General features: G+C 38.4%; 6 protein-coding genes across 6 annotated transcripts; 2 read left to right on the forward strand and 4 right to left on the reverse strand.

The window, feature by feature from the left end:
• Positions 1 to 1711: 1711 nt before the first annotated feature.
• BATDEDRAFT_90611 (uncharacterized protein) lies at positions 1712 to 2699 on the reverse strand (the record flags this gene model as incomplete). Its single annotated transcript, XM_006680843.1, has 2 exons — positions 1712 to 2540; positions 2623 to 2699. The coding sequence occupies 2 exons, from the start codon at positions 2697 to 2699 to the stop codon at positions 1712 to 1714; spliced, it is 906 nt and encodes a 301-aa protein (XP_006680906.1).
• A 1953-nt stretch (positions 2700 to 4652) lies between these two features.
• BATDEDRAFT_26425 (uncharacterized protein) lies at positions 4653 to 6305 on the reverse strand (the record flags this gene model as incomplete). The annotated part of the gene is made up of 4 exons (XM_006680601.1): positions 4653 to 4803; positions 4876 to 5065; positions 5137 to 6043; positions 6120 to 6305. The coding sequence occupies 4 exons, from the start codon at positions 6303 to 6305 to the stop codon at positions 4653 to 4655; spliced, it is 1434 nt and encodes a 477-aa protein (XP_006680664.1).
• A 2334-nt stretch (positions 6306 to 8639) lies between these two features.
• Positions 8640 to 13525, forward strand: BATDEDRAFT_26426 (uncharacterized protein; the record flags this gene model as incomplete). Its single annotated transcript, XM_006680602.1, has 4 exons — positions 8640 to 9283; positions 10100 to 10271; positions 10998 to 11683; positions 13447 to 13525. 4 exons carry the CDS (start codon positions 8640 to 8642, stop codon positions 13523 to 13525), a joined length of 1581 nt encoding a protein of 526 aa, XP_006680665.1.
• Positions 13526 to 14279: 754 nt separating this feature from the next.
• BATDEDRAFT_90629 (uncharacterized protein) lies at positions 14280 to 15116 on the forward strand (the record flags this gene model as incomplete). Its single annotated transcript, XM_006680767.1, has 1 exon — positions 14280 to 15116. One exon carries the CDS (start codon positions 14280 to 14282, stop codon positions 15114 to 15116), a length of 837 nt encoding a protein of 278 aa, XP_006680830.1.
• Positions 15117 to 16221: 1105 nt separating this feature from the next.
• BATDEDRAFT_90609 (uncharacterized protein) lies at positions 16222 to 16863 on the reverse strand (the record flags this gene model as incomplete). The annotated part of the gene is made up of 1 exon (XM_006680844.1): positions 16222 to 16863. One exon carries the CDS (start codon positions 16861 to 16863, stop codon positions 16222 to 16224), a length of 642 nt encoding a protein of 213 aa, XP_006680907.1.
• Positions 16864 to 18980: 2117 nt separating this feature from the next.
• BATDEDRAFT_90608 (uncharacterized protein) lies at positions 18981 to 21359 on the reverse strand (the record flags this gene model as incomplete). Its single annotated transcript, XM_006680845.1, has 2 exons — positions 18981 to 21060; positions 21280 to 21359. 2 exons carry the CDS (start codon positions 21357 to 21359, stop codon positions 18981 to 18983), a joined length of 2160 nt encoding a protein of 719 aa, XP_006680908.1.
• Positions 21360 to 21906: the final 547 nt, after the last annotated feature.

Raw genomic sequence — 21906 nt, forward strand, 5'->3', positions numbered from 1 at the left:
ATTCAATGTGCAGCTTTCCAACGACTTTCCCACTACAAAAAATACAGTCTTGGAACTCAAAGTGTACATCGACAATACTTGTGTGTATTGACCATCAATGATGTTGTTGGTGTAGCATACACAATGTGCATTGCAGAAACGCTTGTTTGTTTGCTGGAGCTATTTCAAGCAAGCAAAAATACTAAAAGGTTCAGTTTGATGAATGTCTGGTGTATATTTACAATGAATTCAAACTCGAGAGATTGTCGTATTTTGCATACAAGACATACTACAATCTATTACAACAATATCGTGTATTTCAATATGCACCCATTCGATTTACAACAGTGGCATAAACATCATCACATTTGAACAATGGTTCAGTCGTACAAAGTCCAATAACAGCCATGAATTGTATCAGACATGAACATACTGGTGCAAAATTCACATCAAATAACACACCGCAACAAACATGTTTCTGGTAGATGGTGGAATTGATGTCATTGATTTTCAAGTACACGATATTGGTGTTGAATGATTCAATAAACTATACTCATCGACTTTGTGTACTTTTTTTCAGTTGCACCGTTTCTGATTCCAAGTTTGAAGCATAATAGTTGCGACAGCGCTGTTGTCCAATTTGCTTGTTTTGTGAATAGTAATCATGATACCACTTGTTTGACGCTTCCTGTTGTTGAACTGGATATGGATGTCAAATTTGGATGCCAAATTTTGATGCATTGCAAGTAATTGTTGTAGTTTTTGATCGAGTCAACGAATGGCATTTATAGTTGCTCTAGAAAACAAGTTGTTTGAAATGTCCTGTCATATGTCATATGTTTTGTTGTTTTCATGTTCACTAATTGTTGATAATGCATCCAATTGATTTCTGTTCTGACGCTGCTTATTTGTCATTGTTGGATATGGGTTTCTAGATTCAGTAACAGACGTTTCAGCAATTTGAATGTGTTCAAATTCATAATACTTGCAAGTCTGAATTATTTGATCATCATCTGAAATTGGATACAAGTAATCATTTCCACTAACCACAGTATACATAGTATACACAGCATTACTGTATATTGACTTGTATTTTACTCAAAGGTTTGTCCATTCAATATTCCAACACAATTTCCAACATTGATTGAATGGTTTGCAGTGTTTGTTTTAATTGAACCACTTGATGGATCACTTTCATATCTTGATTCAGCAATATCACCAACTGCACAATGATGGATGTGATTGTAGTCAAACACAATATATTGCAAGACATTAACGTATTGGTTAGTTTTAGTATATTATTGATAAAAGGCAATGCTGTTTTGTAATGGTGTGTTGAATCCTTCAATCAAACATTGTATGTTGTGATTTCCAACATTGACAGTGACATGGCAAACACCTTTTGCTTGTGACAGACTTTGAACAAGTGTATTGCTCCGTTTGTTGTACAATACACGACATGGTCAGTTGGTGGTATCATGCAACCATGCAACTGACAAGTGATTGCAAATCCAACTGATAGTTACAATCAACACTGGTTGTTATCATGTCATTGATGTATATGGAACAAACCATGTCAATGTATCAATCAACAATCCAGTAACTGTTGATGTAATATCCAACACAGTATACGCAATCAATGATATGGTTGTTGATTCATTCACAATACTCGACAAACATCAACACATCAGAAAGTTTAAATTTATTCAAAATCAAATTCATTGGCAAATCATCAATCTGAATCTGAATCTGAACTCGGTTCTTCAAATTTCAAACCACGCCTTTTCATAAACGCTTTCAAATCTTGCCTGAAAATGGACACTTTTCTGCATGCCTCTTTATACTCTTTTTTCAATCGGGCTTCATCCTCTGGATTGTTTTTTGATCCATGTATATCGTTGCCCATTGACAACACCGACCATTGCCTGTATCCAAGAGCCATAGATTCATAATATTCTTTACGTTTTTTCTTTTGTATTATTTTAGACGCTACAAGTTTTTTCTTTATACCATCAAAGGTTTTCTGATATCTTGGGCTTAATACAGCTACTTGATTTGTAACAGTATTTGAAGAATCGCCTTGTCCCATTGGTTGTTGTTGGTGTTGACTGGAAGTACTTGAACTGGACTGATCAATTGGCCGTTTCCGACCTCGTTTGGCAGACTTGCCTTGGTTCATTGATTGTTGCTGATTTTGGTTATCAATTCTTGAATTGACTGCATCAACCAAGTCTCGCCAGCCTTCCGGAATGCCTGGATCGGGTCCATCAATTATATCTTGCCAATCTTGTTCGGAAATACTTGGACCCAGTTCATCTATTGATTGTTGTTGATTTTGGTTGGAAGTGCTTGGATCAACTACATCCATTGGTTCTTGCTGATATTCATTGGAAGTGCCTGGATTAGGTTCACTGGTTGGACCAGACAATTGACTCGAAGTGCCTGATGCTTGGAGTGAACCATCGTTATTAGTCGGTATCAGTATTGCATTGGCAGTTGCTGCTGCAGTCAGTACGAATAAAATATCAACCAATTTCATCAGACTGGTCAATGGGTTTAAACTATCAATACAAAAGTAGAGTGTTGAAACTGATGTTGATTATAGGAATGAATGTATTTGTATGTTTTGTATATTAAACCAACCCTAACCCTTTTAGGTTAACCAATGACACAGGGTTATTTGATTGCTTGTAGTGGGTTACTATCAAATTAGACAGCATGTTACTCCCTAATCACAATATCATATTGATTGATTTGATTTCGCGCCAATTGAACTATGCTTTTACGACCCTTTTATCAGGTATATTGAAAATCACCCTTCATGAGTGTGTTGTGTAACCGCAAACACTTTGTTTTACAACTGTATTCATGTAAAATGGATCACTTTGATATTCATTGTGCAGTAGCTGTATTCTGCATTGCAACATACAATGGTTATTACACATTGACTGCATTGATTGTTCCAAATACAACAACCATCATATGACACACAATCAGACTATAATGTTGAATCTACATTATGTGCACTTTTAGTAATCATACATTGTACGATCACCAAGTTTGAACCCACATTCATGTATTGTGTTTGACTGTCAATGTTGTCAACACAACTCTTGTTAAAGATTTTGATTATCGCGCAAGAAGTATAGAGATAGAAAATAGAGAAAGAGACTGAGTCTTTCAATTAGTAAAGTATAAGGTAATAATATATAATCTGCCGCTGTAGAAAATATCGGTCAGAAGAGATCTTGAATGATAATCAGGAAGTAGTCACGCAAATTAAAGTCAACAGAATAAAGAGTTGAACTTAATAGATAATAACGAAGTTATGTCAGATGATATTTAGATGATATTTAGAAGATTGATTCAGAGGATATTTATTTAATAAGAAAGTGTCTTAGTTCTTATAGTAAAAGATTGTTTGAGGCTTGTGGCTCAAACAGGTAGTATTTGATAATAGGCTATAGTACCCGGAGATAACTTGGCCAATAGGATTGATTCCAGCTGTTAGCTGTGTTGTTATAATGGGATACAGTTACATATGATTGGTAACTATGAATACAATGTTAAAGTAAGTAGGGTCGTTATAGAAACATAAGGGTCAATAATGATGGTGACGTTATGAATTAGGGGATATACAATGTGACACACTAGTGTTACATTGTGTTAGAGTTGAATAATACCCTGCTCGGATATTATATCCGATGTAAGTTAATTAGTTGAACGGTTCGTAATCGGTTAGAGTCTAATTGCTTCAACAAAGGTCTGATTTCTTTAACAACTCTGTACACTCATTTGTTGTAATCTGAATCACAGATACGATTGCAATCTAGTTCAACAACAATCATGGCACATGTCAGTAATGCAACTGTTGTTTGCATGTCAATCACCAACAACACCACTGTATTGTCAACCAGTTCATGACACTGTTATTTGGTGGTTCATTTACATCAATATGGCTGCAAGTTGTCGTTATATCACGTATTCTGGGCATGGTTTTGATATTACGCATCCAGTTCCATCACATTGTTGTTGATCCATCATTGTAACGCTGCATGTATCAAACACTGGCATGTCACCATAACCATAACCAGTAAAATGATACTCGAGTTGTTTACTGTAATCAGTATATGCAACCCAGTGCGACTACGCATACTGGATCCAGTCTGTTGATTGTTTCAGTTGATCTTGATTCACTTTTGATGTTTTGTCCGAGATTGACAATACAAATGTGTCGAACTGAACCCAAACTACACGACTCGACTGTTCATGCCAATTGGATCGTGACTGAGCTATGCGATCATGATGTGTATTCAATCCATACCATGTATTACTAATACAATATTATGCGTGATCATCGTGTACCAAACAACTACGATACACACTGGACTGATCCAATACATGCACGGTTTGAACATATCACACAATAAAACATGAACACACCACATTAAAAATACATATATTAGCAGTTTGTCATTAATGAATTGTATTCAGTCGAGTTTATTGAGAGTCTGTTTGTGACTGTTGACAACGTGGTGAGTGTTTTCAGGCACAATTACTTGATCAGTTGTAGTTGATGATTGTTACCACCAAGAGTTCCGATGTACATCATATCAACTATAAAATAATCAGGGCCATCATCCATGCAACATATAACCAGTTTTATTACTACATCAGTTTAGTGGCCAATACCCATTAGAATCCCTGTAAGTCATTTTTGAGCGCCTACTACCACGAAGAGTACTACCAAGTCGCGACAATGATCTCCTGAGAGTAGATGTGCCATCTGAACTTGAAGTACTTGGTTGTTCAGGCAATCTAACACTATGCACCAAATTCATGATCAATATCAATATATCAATTGACACATCCACATATCAATATCAAACAACTTACTGTGATAATGGCCAGAGCACTTGATCAGCATTCGAAATAGTAGGATATCCATCAGCCATGACTTCACATCCACATCCAGGACCAAACCCAATGCGTTTATGTGTTCGATCAAATGTGACTGCAAGTCGGTTCATAAATGGTATACCAAGAATTACATTGTCGTTTGGACCAGCTGCTACAATAAATTCAACTATAATCCAACATTTATATTAGTCAGGCTAATCAAACAACACATATTGAATACAATTGTCAAATACTTACATTCATCAGAATCAACTCTCTGTAGATAGTCTCTAGGACCCAGTTTGATCGTTACAACGGAATCGTGGTTTTCATCAGTTATGGGGTTTTTAGCAAACATTGTAATCGAAAGCGACGGCAGCTTTTCCCATTTGATTTTAAACTCGAATTTGGACATTGGATGGTTTTTCTGTAATATGTTTTTAACCGCTATTTTGCCGAGTCTGTTTCTAAATAATATATTTTTGATAGTGATCGCATTACTACCAACAATGGCATCAATCAACGCTGCCACGACTGTTTCAGGAAAAACCATATATCTAAAACATGTTTGTATAACCGAATACAAAGTATGTCCATTCTCTACCCTTTTTTGGAATTCATCGGGTAGATCCACTTGTTCGCCATTGACTAGTATACTCTTGATGTTGACAGTAAATTGATTGTTTGTTGGTGACTCTACCCATGCAACACTGCTTCCATCTGTTCCGCATTTTGCAGTTATGTCTGTGTTTCCTATATTGATGGAACTTTCATGCAGAATATCATACGGACATAGTTGAAGACTAACCTCGTTATTGGGAATGACATTATTGGTGTACAAAACATCCATCGCAGTGATTCGTGAATGACGATTTAACAAATAAGGATGGCCAAACCCAAATACTCCATCAAACTTTGAACTAATACCAACTATATCTGGCGACTGTTTTTCAACTGCTAGCACTGGTAAATTGATGTCAGTTATCCTAGTACCTGGAATCGTCACAGCGGCTGTGGATGTAAGTCCTTTATACTGTTTTCTTCTGTAATTTATAGTAACGGGTTCTCCACTTGGAGTACTTTCTGAAGCCAAACTCACATCATTGCTTGAACTAGGAAGTGGTACCATTATGTTAGAGGCATCTGAATCGACTCGTAAACCCAACTATTTTGAACAAGTGTGAGATTGATTCAATGTAATATTATTGATATCAAACTACAATAAATGACATGATACATACATCAGTTCCGTGAACATTGACTTTAATTGTGTAGCATTTGTTAATATCACCACCCAATTCAACAGGTGATCGTTTTGATAGCCTATTGCTTGATTGACTGTCAATTCCAACTGGTGGATGTAATGCAAGTCGAACTGCAGAAACCGCCTGCAACGCAAGTATAACGCATTCTAGAGTAATTAGCATTGTACCGAGTAGTGTGATGAAAATGGTTTGAATCTAGTACATGACTGCCATTTTATAATGACGGCAGCTTCAAGGGTGACAATCAGCAATCTCCAAATGAATATTTAGAAAACACGCCAAATGCACCATATAGGGTGGACAAAGCCGAAAACACACCGTAGGGTGGATCAATATATAAGCATTGCTGTTAGTGTATAATCAACCTCGGTAATATTCTGCGTTGATCTCTCCAATTGCGGTCATGTATTCAGTGATCAGGTAGTGCCATTATGGATAATTATCATCACATATACAATCCATTATTACAGCATATACTGCTACTGTCACTGTATACCAAATATTTGACTGATTGTTCAATTGGTCATGTATTTGAAATACTCGGACACAACAGCATCCAACAGCCTGTTGCTGCAGTATTTCAAAACCATGATTTTTCCGTTGGTATGACTGCATGGTCATTTTAGATTAATGTAGACTGTATACATCAAACACTGCTGATTGTGTCACAACATGATCAACATCAAACTCGGTAATCTGTCGTTGATACACTGAATGAGTGACGTTGTACTATAATTGAATTGGAGATTTACAAGTCGTTCAACAAACTGGCCGTGTCAACAGGTCAGATTGTCATCGTGTACATGAACCACAATGGATGATCATGCCATTCAAATCAGCACACAATCTACTGATATATGCAATACAACACCACCAACACAATACAATACAATCAACCCAATCACAAACGTGGTGTTGAATCCAATGCATGCGAGTACTTTTTAAACACATGATACACACTGATGGTGATGGTTGCTGACAGTCACATTGCAGTGTACATGTCCAATAGTGTCCACTGTCATGTCGATTGTTGCTATCCGTGATATCCAACTGTACTTGTATTCACCAAATGTGCACAACATCTAGGGTTGACTGCCAGATGCTCTCATGTTTGGCATACAACTATTCACCATCAGACCAAGCGTATACGCTAGTACAGCGCCATGAATCTATTGGCAAGTGGTTTCGATTTTATTCTGGCGCGTTGAGGGTTGGATGTGTATTAGACACAATGTTGTGGATATAACTGAGCCACAACAGGGTGATATCATGCATAATGGTACGGTCTGGATCTGTTTGGTAGATATGCAACCATATATATGACAGCCCAATCCGTCCTTTATCACGGGTTGGTTTTAGAAATGTCTGTTATTTTGGTTGATACATGTTTGTTGCATAGATTGGTAGTATTGTATGTATTGTGTGTATTTAGTCTGATTACATTGTAAACAGTCTGGTTGATTACCCATTCACTGCTAATAACCCGTTTGTACAACAGAATCGATCATTTGCTCAGTATCGAGTATTTCCAAATACAAACTTGAATGAAAAGTCTTGCCACAAGACTGATCAACTGTATTACTGTTTACACTGTGGTATTATTGATGTATTGGAATGTTTGGTGATCAGATACACAATGATAATGGTAGTACAAATCATGGCAGTTGTATAAACCAAACGTGATTAAAGCCAATAATAATGTCAGACAAGATTGGATAATGAATTGGCGTGTAAATCATCAACATTGACCAAGATTGATTGAAATGGTGAGATTGAGTTGGATGGTGATGAACAACAAATGAGTGTACAGAGTTGTATTGACAACATTGACAGTCAAACACAATACATGAATGTGGGTTCAAACTTGGTGATCGTACAATGTATGATTACTAATAGTGTACAAAGTGTAGATTCAACACTATAGTCTGATTGTGTATCATATGATGGTTGTTGTTGTTGGAATATCCAGACGGATACTCTTAAGCGGTAACCTGTGGCAAAGCTAGTTCTAAAAAGCGCCAACTTAAACACAAGTTAAATCCTTTCATCACCAAAAAAATCCATGTGCACAGTAACTCCATTACACTCATTTCTAGGACTCGAGCTCTCTATAAACGGGTAGACGATGCCATTATTAAATTTACTAACTCCAGAAATCAACACTATTGGTTGTAACTTTCATTTACAACCTCTCATCATTTAACGGGTTAATTGTTCGTATCACAAGACACAAACAATCAACTACTATAAAAGCTAGAATGCTTACACTTATCAATAAATAACTCTTCAAACTATTTCATCTGTCTAACTACCTTATCAAACCCTTTTCACTACGGTTGAAAAGACTAAGTCTGTTGATTTTGATTTCAAGTGCAACTTCCTCTTGAACTTCTGATTTGTTCTCTTCTGATAACTACTAACAGTTACAGATTATACTTTACCTACTTTACTATACTATCAAACAAATCAACGAAGCTCCTAATATTCTGACAGGTTATGAGCCCAGTCGGAAGTCACGTAATCAAACTTGCAGAAGGACTGCATGTTCCACGTCTGGAGAGAGCCAACTACCAAAAGTGGCTCGTACTTATCGAAGCTGCACTAAGGCACTTCAATCTTTGGGAATCACATATTATTGCGAAACCACCCAGTAAACCCGATCAGCCGTACCTGATCAACAATGCCAAAGCTTATAGCATGATATCTGCCACACTAAGCAAGGACAATGAAAAACTAGCAGAGGACCTCAACGGTATTCCTCTATCAGCTCACCTCAGTTTCGCTGCCATAAAGAAACATCACGAAACAGGCAACATGAGCGCAAAACTAGAGCTCGAAGACGAGCTCGACTTAATAGTATACGACACCCAGGTCGGTGTTAAGCAACTATACGACGAAATGTTCGACATACGGAAACTATTGTCACAAATTGGCGTCAAATGGTCCGATGAGGATTATGTACGAAAACTCTTGAGGAAACTACTAAAAGGATCTTCACATTGGGGCAACATGCGTACCAGATTTGACAGCTTTACTAAATCAAATTATGCAACAGCTGACATCAGGACAATGTTGGCATACGAAGAGCAGCAACTTATCACTGTCATGCTACTTCCATCTTTAGACAACGCCGAAGTCGCGTTACATTTTAACAATAATTCAAGAAGATCTAACAACAGCAAGAATAGCTCTGGATCAAATTACAATAACAAGCCACACTTCAGAGGCTTTAACAACGGAGATAACTCAAACGATTCTCATCAGAACGTTCAAAACTCCAACAATTCATCGTACTGGCCAAACGGCAAGAAAAAGGTACTATGTAATAACTGTGGAAGACTAGGGACCCACACAACTAAAGACTGTCGTGCTCAGTTCTCGAATAACAGAAAATCAAATAGCAACTACGCATCTACGCCATGCGCTAATTCAAATGCTAATGATGACTTCTCATTTCACAACACCATGGTTTCAGCAAAAACAGACTACTGCAGTATCAGCAGAAACAGTGTCAACGAAATTATTCTTGACTCGGGTGCTACCACTCATATGGTATGCAACAAGAACTGGCTGTCTAATACAGTACCATTGCAAAACCACAGTGTCAAAGGTTCAATGAAAACGGCTACTAATGCCGAATGCAAAGGATCGCTCCAACTCAAAGTCTGGAATGGAAAAGCCAGTCGCGTTATTACTATCAATAACGTGCTATATGTTCCTGAATTCGAGGTAAATCTAATCTCTCCAGGAAAACTAGCTGTCGAGTTTGGATGCTGGACTCAGCATAATAAACAAGGAGCTATCCTCTACACTAAGAACGATGTTGAAGTTCTACGTGCGCACAAGGTCGGCACGTTGGACATTATCGATTGCGAAATTCTCAATCCGAAATATACTGAAAATTCAGGCAATATCATCTGCTCTGATTCATCTTATGCTGCATCTGCAGAATTCAGGTCACCAGCAAATCTACACACCTGGCACAGACGCCTAGGACACATCGGAAAGAAAGCCATCCTTGATCTGGCTAAAACCGTGAACGGAATGGACATTCTACCAAGTAACAGCCCTCCAAGGATATGTGAAGCTTGCATCGAAGGACAAGCACATAAGAAACCTTTTCCAGTGGTAAGCCACACAAAATCAAAGGCCATCAACAATCTCCTTCACATGGATCTTGCTGGACCTTTCGAAGTACAGTCTCTCGGTAAGGCCAGGTACTATTTAGTCATAGTAGATGACTATTCACGATACTCGCATCTGTATCCAATCGCTCACAAGTCAGCGACACTCAGTGTTCTTAAGGATCACATTACTCTTGTGGAAAACACTACAGACACCAAAATCCGAAATATCAGGTCGGACAATGGAGGTGAATTCACATCAAATGAATTCAAAGCTTACTTAGCATCAAAAGGAATCGGACATCAGCTTACGGCTCCTTACAATCCACAGCAGAACGGAGTTGCCGAAAGGAAAAATAGAGCAATTGTAAATGCTGTTCGGTCCATGCTCTCAGATTCTGGATTGCCACGTACATTTTGGGCTGAAGCTGCCACTACTGCAGCTTATCTACAAAATAGGACTCCCCACACAGCTATCGGTGGAAAAACTCCCTACGAACTATGTACTGGAAACGTTCCAGCAATACCTCATCTACGAGTATTCGGATGTCTAGCTCATGCTCTGCTACCCACAAACTTACTCAAAAAGCTCGATGCGCGGACTAATCGCTGCGTCATGCTCGGCTACAAAGCAGGAACCAAAGCATATCGGGTCTACGATATGAACTCGAAACGGGTAGTTACTTCGAGGGACGTCACATTTGACGAAAGTGTCTTCCCTATGATGAAGCCTAATCACAGGGCTTATGATTGGAGTGTTACTACTACACTTTCCAAACCCAGAACTGCTCATCCGATTATTGATAACGATAGTGATGATGAAATGCCACTCTTTTATCCAATTTTTACTACTACTACTACTCCAATTCCATCCCCTGAACTAATAGAGGATGACGATATATCTACTACTCCCACTAGGACACAAATGTCGCCAGCCAGGGATGCTACACCAGTCACCGAAACCCAGCAAGAGGAAGATCTGGGCAATTCGAGTCAAACTCCAACTATTATCGCTACTAGCGAATACAATGATGGAACATATCCTACTATTCATCAATCCAGGCCTAACCCTGAGGACTCAAATCAAGCGAGCCAAATTATCAGATCTGGTGGGGTTACTACTAAAGACCCATTTGAATCTTCCAGTCCATTAGGATTCAATCCATCAAGACTGCCAAACCCACTTAGACCATACAAGGGGTATACCTATGAAGAAATTACTGATGAAGAACCAGAATCACATTCTTCTCCACCAACTGGACGCGGAACATCCAGAAACAAGCAAATACTGAGCTCTCTTAACGAAAAAGATCTCAAGAACAATACTAGAGCATTAACTGCCATAGAGACCGTCGAAGATAAAGCTGAACTATCCACTTATTCGCCTCTCTACAAAAATCCTCACTCATTTCCTGAGTTATTCGATGAGGACTTCTCCTACTTTTCTGCTGGAATCGAGGACAATATAATTCCAACAAACTGGAAACAAGCTATGGCTACTAAAGACTCCCAGAGTTGGAGACTAGCTGCCGACTTGGAAATGAACGCCCTTCATAAAAATCAAACCTGGATCGAGTGCCAGCTCCCAAGTGGACGAAAACCAATTCAAGTAAAATGGGTATTCCGGATCAAAAGAAATTCCGATGGTACTATCGACAAATACAAGGCTAGACTAGTCGCTAAAGGATTCGTTCAAATCCCAGGAATCGACTATAATGAAACATACGCACCAGTACTTCGTTTCACATCTTTCAGAACACTACTTACTCTCGCCGCTATATTGGATCTAGAAATCGATCACACAGATGCTAACAATGCATTCTTAAACGGGGTTATCACTGAAGATCTTTACATCGAATTACCTGAAGGATACAACAACCATATCAACAACAAAGATTCGGGCAGAACTGTCGGAAAACTACAAAAGGCCCTATACGGACTAAAACAGTCTCCTCACAAATGGAACGAAATTCTTGTCCAAGAATGTACAAACTTAGGATTCATTCAATGCATCTCGGATCCATGCATTATGATCAAACGTGATCAACATCTATTCGTCATGATCGCCATATACGTTGACGACATATTATTCGTCGGAAACAATCGACCATATCTTGACGAAGCTAAAAAGGACTTATTCAAGGTATTCTCTATGAAAGACCTAGGACCAATCCATACATGCCTCAACATACGCGTTATAAGAGACAGGCAGAACAAAAGGATCAGCGTATCTCAAGAACATTATCTAAAGGAGGTACTGACAAGATTCAACATGACAGATTGCAAACCTGCATGTACTCCATTTGATCCTGGAATAGTTCTGACACCTGCTCTAGAAACAGAAAATACTACTGACGCGCCATACAGAGAAGCCGTTGGGTCATTAATGTACGCCATGGTTGCTACAAGACCTGATCTAGGTGCTGCTATCGGACTAGTTTCCAGATATCTGCACAAGTCAAACGACTCTCATTGGACCGCCGTAAAACGTATATTAAGATACGTAAAACATTCAATCAGCTACTCTCTTGTACTTGGTGGGGATTCCCCTACTCTAACAGGATATTGCGACGCTGATTGGACAGGAGATGTAGACTCCAGAAAATCTACTTCAGGCTACGCATTCTTTATTGGAAATGGATGCATCTCGTGGAGATCAACAAAACAGACCTCAGTGGCTGTATCTACCATGGAAGCCGAATATATTGCAGCAGCTACAGCAACTAGAGAACTATTATTTCTCAGAACTCTGCTAAAAGAACTAGGATTCGAACAGCTAAATCCTACTATACTTTACTCTGATTCGCAATCTGCAATTGCAAATACTAAAAACTTGGCTCCAAATCATGCTGCTACAAAGCATATGGACGTGAAGCTAAAGTTTCTTCGCGATCAAGTAACAAACAAAACAGTATCGGTCGAATACGTAAAAACAAACGATCAAGTCGCCGACATACTTACCAAAGGATTACCACGGTTCGCCTTTGACAAGCTTTCAGACCTACTCGGACTTTACCCTGTTCAAGGCGTGGTGGGGTGTTGGAATATCCAGACGGATACTCTTAAGCGGTAACCTATGGCAAAGCTAGTTCTAAAAAGCGCCAACTTAAACACAAGTTAAATCCTTTCATCACCAAAAAAATCCATGTGCACAGTAACTCCATTACACTCATTTCTAGGACTCGAGCTCTCTATAAACGGGTAGACGATGCCATTATTAAATTTACTAACTCCAGAAATCAACACTATTGGTTGTAACTTTCATTTACAACCTCTCATCATTTAACGGGTTAATTGTTCGTATCACAAGACACAAACAATCAACTACTATAAAAGCTAGAATGCTTACACTTATCAATAAATAACTCTTCAAACTATTTCATCTGTCTAACTACCTTATCAAACCCTTTTCACTACGGTTGAAAAGACTAAGTCTGTTGATTTTGATTTCAAGTGCAACTTCCTCTTACACTTCTGATTTGTTCTCTTCTGATAACTACTAACAGTTACAGATTATACTTTACCTACTTTACTTTACTATCAAACAAATCAACGAAGCTCCAAATACTCTGACAGTTGTATATCAAACACGCAATGCAGTCAATGCGTAGTAACCATTGTATATTGCAATGCAGAATACAGCTACTGCACAATCAATATTAAAGTGATCCATTTGACATGAATACAGTTGTAAATCAAAGCGTTTGCGGTTAAACAACACTCCCGAAGGGTGTGCTTTTCAACATACCTGATCAAAGGGTCGTAAAAGCATAATCCAATCGACACGATCATCAAATTGATCAATATGATATTGTGAATAGGGAGCAGCATACTATGGTTTGATAGTAACCCACTACAAGCAATCAAGTAACCCTGTATAATTGGTTAACCTAAAAGGGTTGGTTTGCTATACAAAAAATACAAATACAATCGATTACACTCAATATTTTAATCGACACCAATCTCGACACTCTACTTTTGTATTAATCGTTTAAACACATTGACCAATCTGATGAAATTGGTTGAAATTTTATTCGTATTGAGTGTGGCAGCAACCGCCAATGCAATACTGATACCGGCTGATAACGATGATTCACCCCAAGCATCAGGCACTTCAAGTCAATTGTCTGGTCCAACCAATGAACCTAATCCAGGCACTTCCGAATACTGGAAAAGCCTAATGGATATAATTAATTCAAAAAACCCCAACCAAGACCAGCAAGACCCAATTGATATAGTTGATCCAAGCACTTCCAGACGAGGTCGAAAACGACCAATCGATGAACTGGGTCCAAGCATTTCCGAACAAGATTGGAAACTTATAATTGATCAACCCGATCCAGGCATTCCGGAAGACTGGCGAGACTTGATTGATGCAGTCAATTCAAATATTCTCAAAGACCAGCAACAATCAATGAGTCAGCCTAGCCCAAGCACTCTCAAACGAAGTCGAAAACGGCCGATTGATCAACCTAGTTCACGCACTCCCAAACGAGGTAAACAGCAGCTAATGGGCCAAGGCAGGTCTGCTAATACTAGTTCAAATCAAGCAATTGTATTAAGCAAAGAGGATCAGGAAACCCTTGATGATATAAAGAAAATACTTGTAGTATCTAAAAAGATACAAAAGAAAAAATGGCAAGCCTATCATGAAAATACAGCTCTTGCATTCAGTAAACAGTTAGCGCTAACAATGGGCCAAAGGATATCTGAATCAAGATACAATCCAGAGGTTGAAAAGCAGTTGAAACAAGAGTATAAAAAGGCAGGAACAAGAGTGTGCAATTTAAGACAAAGATTGAAAAGGTTTATGAGAAAGCGTGGTTTGAAATTTGAAGAACCGAATTAGGATTTGGATTGATGATTTGTCAATGAATTTGATTTTGAATAAATTTAAACCTTCTGATGTGTTGATGTTTGTCGAGTATTGTGAATGGGTCAACAACCATATCATTGATTGTATACTGCGTTGGATATTACATCAACAGTTACTGGATTGTTGATTGATACATTGACACAAGTTATCAGGTGAGTTAAATCAACAGAATTGAATAGTAAACTTGATTGATTGTTTTAATGTAATTTCAAAAGTTACATCATAGGTTGTTTATTTAACAAAGGGAAAATGCTTTGGTTATTATAAACGTGTCTGTTTAGAATAACAGTGCCTGATGTGTATATTGCATAATGTTTAGTAATCATATTAACCAATAGAATGTTAGACATTGGTAATGTGTGATCTTTGTAATGGGACTTGGATTGTTGAGATGTGCAGCCTGTTGACATGCATTGTGTGGGATTCTATGTTTGGTACACAAGTATAACCACCACTGATAGAAGATTTATAGTGATAAGGAACCCTCAACAATGATATTTGAGCTATGGTCCTCATATCTTTCTTGGTATTGTTCCACTACTATCTCACCTCATAAAAGACACGATCTTGGATTAATAAACAACGCAATTCATACATTAGTTCATTACTTTATTGTCATATTTTACTTACTGTGATATACTTTCGACTATGAACCACACAAATATGTCCACAAGCTACAAGAACCAGCCGAGTCACTTGAATCAAATAGTCCAGTGGTACCAATGGGTTGGTGTCAAATGTAATGTGTTGATTGGTGACCCCAAATGACAAATATACACAATCGCATGGATTCAGAAATGACACTGCAGTAATCAATACAATGCATGGTAGTTGATTGGTGCAATATAATCAAGTCATTAGTCTAATACACTATTGTTTGGTAATACACGATGTTTATTGAATGAATGAAATTGAATGCATGACAAATAACAAGCATCCAAACACACAATACACGCTGCATTACAACATATCCTAGACGAAACTGTTGATAGTTTACTAAACTCCAACAATGTGACGAGTCTGGTTGAAAAGTTTGTTGCTGACTACCAGAATCTTGAAAAGTTGGACCATACCCAAATTATGGCTGTGACTGTGACTGTGATAGGTGACTGCGTAAAAACTCGTGGCATCTCCTAAATTCGAGAAATTCATTCGGGTCTGCGATATCGTAAACCTCGGTTTCATCAGATATAAAATTTTGCCTAAAGTACTTTTCAAGTGTTATTAGTAACTTGTCACTTTCCTGAACTCCATTCCAATGTTTTCCTAAAAGTCCCATAGATTCTTTGTGGAGTTTTTCAAGAAGTTCATGCTGGGTTCTGATCGCAGCTTCAAGATCGAGGTTTCCTAGTCCATAGTTTGAAGAGTCGCCCATTACAGTGTCAAATCTTTCCTGCAGCTCGTCCATTATATCCACTTCGGCATAGATTTTGACTCTTCTCTCATCAATTTCGTCTGATAATGCATCGCATCCCAGTCCGATTAGTACAAATTCCTCCAACAGCATTAACATTTCCAGTGAGATTGGATGACAGTGACTCGTATATTCATCATATGGACTAGGATATTTCAAGTAGTCAGGCCCACTAGTTGCAATCGCATTAGGAGAAGCTGTGGTGGAAGTAGATTCAACGCTCGTGGTCGTGGTGGAAAGAACTGGGGTAGCTGTAGTAACTGAGCAGACAGCCAGGATCGATGACAAAGCAATTGATAGTTTCATTGTATTGGTTTGATTGAGCAAGTTGTAGATGAATATTATTCAACACGTCGGTTTGGTGTCGTATTTATATTCATTATTGGATGGATGGTATCAAAAGCATGATCCTTGAATGCCGCCCTAATATATTGGCTTTATTGTCAGGGTTGATGGTGATCTGTCACCAATATCAAACTTTGAAGGGATCTTCCTTTATATAACAACCGCAATATTGATTGGACCACTGCTCGGCTATGCATTTGAACATCGTATGGTTGATTGGTTATGCAGTTTCTCGCTCTTTTAAGCCCTGAAAAGGGTTGGTGAGATACAGCCTGGGAGATCAATGCATGTTCAAATAATATCGCATAGCCTATGTAAGATGGCTTTGGCATTCAGCTGTTACATGGTCATCAGCATATGCTATGATGTTCATGCTTTTCAAAGTAGAAAGTGGTTGGCATTATTCAAACATGTGGTTTGGTGATACTTTACATTCAACTCGACACAATCAATCATCACTGCATATTACTCAGTAATTCAATCAATCAACTGAATCAATACAATGCAGTTCATGTTGCAATCACAGCATCACATTGATGATCAATGACTTGCAACTGTTGTGTTGGCATTGCATGTTGTGATATTATATCAACATCGATTGTCATTATATAGTTGTATCAACCACACATCATGATCATATGTCATGGTTGACTCGTATTCTGGATTGATGCACTCATTCCACTCCATTGTATTCCACTCCATCACTCGAACACAAACATCGTATGACTTGTTGATTGCTAATACCAATATTGATCGAATACACACTACATGACACATGTCAGATTAGCGTACACATTCCACTATATAGCATATCATGTTGCTGATACCACGCATTGTGATTCAACAGTCAATCTGTATTCGAGTTCGACTACAATTGATCGTGTCAATCATAATATACACGACCAATTGTAGTCGAGTTGATCCGACTGAATAGAGTCCGAGTCATCATGTTCATATCAAACCATTGCAAACCATGACAAGTCTATTGCACAACTCCACTCGTGTTGATTACAACATGCTATTCATAAATGTATCATATTGTCCTGTAATGACTGTACATGATTGTACATGGTTGTTTGGAACCATTAGCTACGTTGATTGATATCCACAATATGATCCAGTAGTTGTCCAGATTGTGTGTTGTATTTGGTGTGTTGGGTGATGATATCAACCTGTAGTCAAGGTTTGACTATCTGAACATGTCGGTGACTTTTTACCAACTGTGTGCAACTCGATGTCCAATATCGAGTCATGTCATTGGTCAATTGATTGGTTCAATTCATCAGTGTGTTTGCTGGATCCATGTGGTGTGCAGCACTTTCAAGAGTATGTTGAATCTGTTGCAGTATTGGAACTTTGTAAACGGATCAACATACTAACCTGACCATGATTGTGGTGGTTATTGCAGTCGAGTCGTAAAGCTTATTCTGGCAATCATTGATGGTTTCAACAATCGTTTGAATAATCGTTTGGATGTCAGGTTATGGTATTCTGATTGACAACTCGACTTGGATACAACTTGTTTGGACAATTACTGATCAATGGATTGGACAATGAACTAGGAATCAATCAACACATTGACAGATTTACCATCCCAAATGGAAACAACGACAATCCAGTTGTAATCCATATTGAGCCTTGAATTCAAACAGTCGTGAATCAAATCATTAATAAACTACAAAAACAGTCCAATATGCCAACTCGCATTTATCCACAACTCGATATGTGATGTTCAAATGTCTAATATTCAGACTGTGCTGATTGCAATTGTGGTTGTAATTGTGGTTGTGTGTAAATATCAATCCAATACTCGATTCAATACTTGATTCAATTTGAGCATGTCCAGTTTTGTAGTAATCCATTTGATCACATTGACAGAATCAAGCAATGATCTGATTCAACAACACCGAATGATGCATCCATATCACTTGTATCAATCAATTGTACACAATCAGTCAATATAATCAACAATCACTGTCATGATTGATTCAATTTATTCAATTTATTCGATACATTTAATTGCATAGATCTGACTGGCATTGCAACTCATTGTTGTAAAATCACAACCTCACAATCCATCACCAAAGACCAAGATTATACTTCTGTTCATATCTGTATTTGTTGTATGCTGTTGTGATTCGAGTTCGGTCACTTGTCAATTCATCTCGATAGTGTTTGGCTTCAGCTGGCGATTGGACACCTTGAATATACTGCGTGGCATCATTCCACAGTTCAGGCAGTATGGGTGTCTTGTCAAGACTCGAGTTGTACCATTGTGGTTGTTGTGGAGCCACATGCGCAGTCGAAACAATCCGACAGACTGGATTCACTACAAAAAATGTCAGAATCTTGCAGTGTCCTGGTTGAGTTGGATCTGCAAGTTCAAATGATTGCTCTTTGTGTTGGTATCGATTGGGATAAACTACACACCGACCATTTGATACTTCAAGCAATCCTATATACTGATTGCGTGGTGATTCTAGATCAATGTCATACACATCTTTCCAATACATATCAGATGCTCCTTGATCAAACCGATCAACAGCCTCGCGGTAATCGAGTTTGGGTGTGGTGATATTTTCCACGTCGTAGTAATACAGTCCAGTTGCAACAATCGATTCGTTAATTGGACCTTCAATGTGCCAGTTTCCCTCGTCGTATTTAGGTTTGGATGGTGTCAGTTGAATGTTGGTGAGTTTGACAATGACTTGCAGATTACGACCACGCAGTGACACTGGCTTTGCTGATTCATATTTGGGTTCAAAATGTTCCGGAAGTATTGGTACATACACGGGACGAATGACTTGAGTGTCTGGTTCCATATCATCATGATCTGACTGACTTGACGGTTCATATCCCTTTGTGCCATTGCGAATATCAATATACTTGAACATTGGATCCATCGTTCTGAACAGACTTTCAAATATTGGGACAAAACATTTGAATATTTTGGCAATGCATTTGTACATGTCTCGATGCCATATCGAATTCAGATTGTTGATGTATGAGTTGATGGTCACACTGCCATCCTGTTCGACACGGAATTCACTCGGAAGACATTGGAACTTGCGTGATATAAACCCGGAACTGCTGCCAATGATGGGCGTATCCGAAACAAGTCGAGTCGATAGCAATATATCGCATGGTACCATTGTGGTGTATTTGAGTCGTATATCCAGTGGTGCAATCATCGTTTGTCCATATACAACACTGTACATTGATGCATCAATCAGATTGTGCACCATTTGACCAGTGTTGTGATTTGATCCATGTTCAATATCCGATACATTTGTCATCAATCGCGTATATACATTGTCAGGTATGCCATTGTCCAGTATATACGTCAGTTCAACAGGTCCTGGTACAATTGTGCCCAATCCATCACTGCCATTACAAACAAGCTGCTTGACAAAAACCTCGAGTTGTTCCAATGCAAGATTAAATGTTGATGGTGATATATTTCGATCGAGTGAGTCGGCCCTCCATTGCTCCACAATATGCTGGTTTGTGATATCGATCCACCACATGGGTTTGCAAAGTATACATTGCAGATACTGGATATACCGCATCTCGACAAGTGTGCGTGCCTGTCCATGTGTATCTCCGGCCATTCCAGATTTCATACCAATTTTGGCATTTTCATTGTATGGCTGAATGCTCGAACTAGCAGTCTGAACCCGATGCTGAAAACACGTTCCAATGATCTGATCAGCAATCCTTTTGTTTCTGTAGTCAGTATCATCCGATTTTACAATAGCCGTTAGATTTTCAAACATCTCGACTTGATTCAACTCGGTACGTATTGAACTGTCGGAATGATTGTCGGCAAAATCAACAAGTGTTCTAAATAGTTTTACAATACCATTATAACCATACAGATTTATATCTCTACGTGAATAAATAGTGTTGAGTTGCTTTACAATTCCATAATCTCGAAACACCTTGATCATCTCGGTCTTGTTTGTAGATTTCCGAATCATGTCGTTGATATGATCAAACCGGTGCAAACAGTCACGTATATTGAGATTGCACATCGATATCGTCAATTGCTCAAAAACCAACGATCGTACAAGCGATACAGGAAAGTCGTGCATATTGGATGCAATTGTTCCAGCTACTTCGATTATGCGTGTTTTTAGTTCAGAGTTGTCGCTGTATCTGATACACAAGTCGTTCAGTATTTGAATCAAATCCAGCCTTATCAACTCGGCTGAAATCATTTCACAATCTGCATAGTTGCAAAAACTATGAATAGTATCAATACTTTGACTAATCACTGCTTGATTGACACTCCTGTATTCATGTCATGTCAATCCAACCATGTCAAATTTACTGATTGTGATGACTGGACACACATTCATGCATAACACCACATACCTGAGCGTATTGACCAGTGCTGAAATGATGCCACACTCCAATGCTTTTACTGGGTTATCACGATGAATGCTCCAATACATGGTTTGAAGATTTTCGATAAAACCAACAGCAACTGAACCATCGGATGATTCCAGTCGTGAAACAAGTATTGATACCACGATATTAAACTAATGATATTGTTCAATGTCAAGTATACAATCAGATCAACATGACATGACACTGTCCAAACTGATCCAATATTGTATCATTGTAAACATACATTTTCATCGTCAATCTCACTGCAAACGGTCGAGAACAGGTTAATCGACAATCTGAGCACTTGTTGATCCGACTCGTGAACAATAATCTCAACCATAGACTTGATGTCAAGTTTACACTCCTCACTCCAGCGTTTATAACTGTAAAACTCTGTACATGTTTTTATCGCCTATATGCATATTGACACTGGGTGAGTTGGATTTCAACCATTTGATCAATATCAATCATGACTTGCCATCATTTTGACTTGACGACTTGGTGATTGCATGAGTTGTACAATTTGGTTGCTTAGTCGTTGTGATACTTTGAACTCATTATTACTGTACATCATTCTCAAAAAATACATATAGTATCAGTTTGTCACTAATG

This window comes from Batrachochytrium dendrobatidis (assembly GCF_000203795.2).
Source record: "Batrachochytrium dendrobatidis JAM81 unplaced genomic scaffold BATDEscaffold_10, whole genome shotgun sequence".
Classification (NCBI taxonomy): Eukaryota; Fungi; Chytridiomycota; class Chytridiomycetes; order Rhizophydiales; genus Batrachochytrium; species Batrachochytrium dendrobatidis.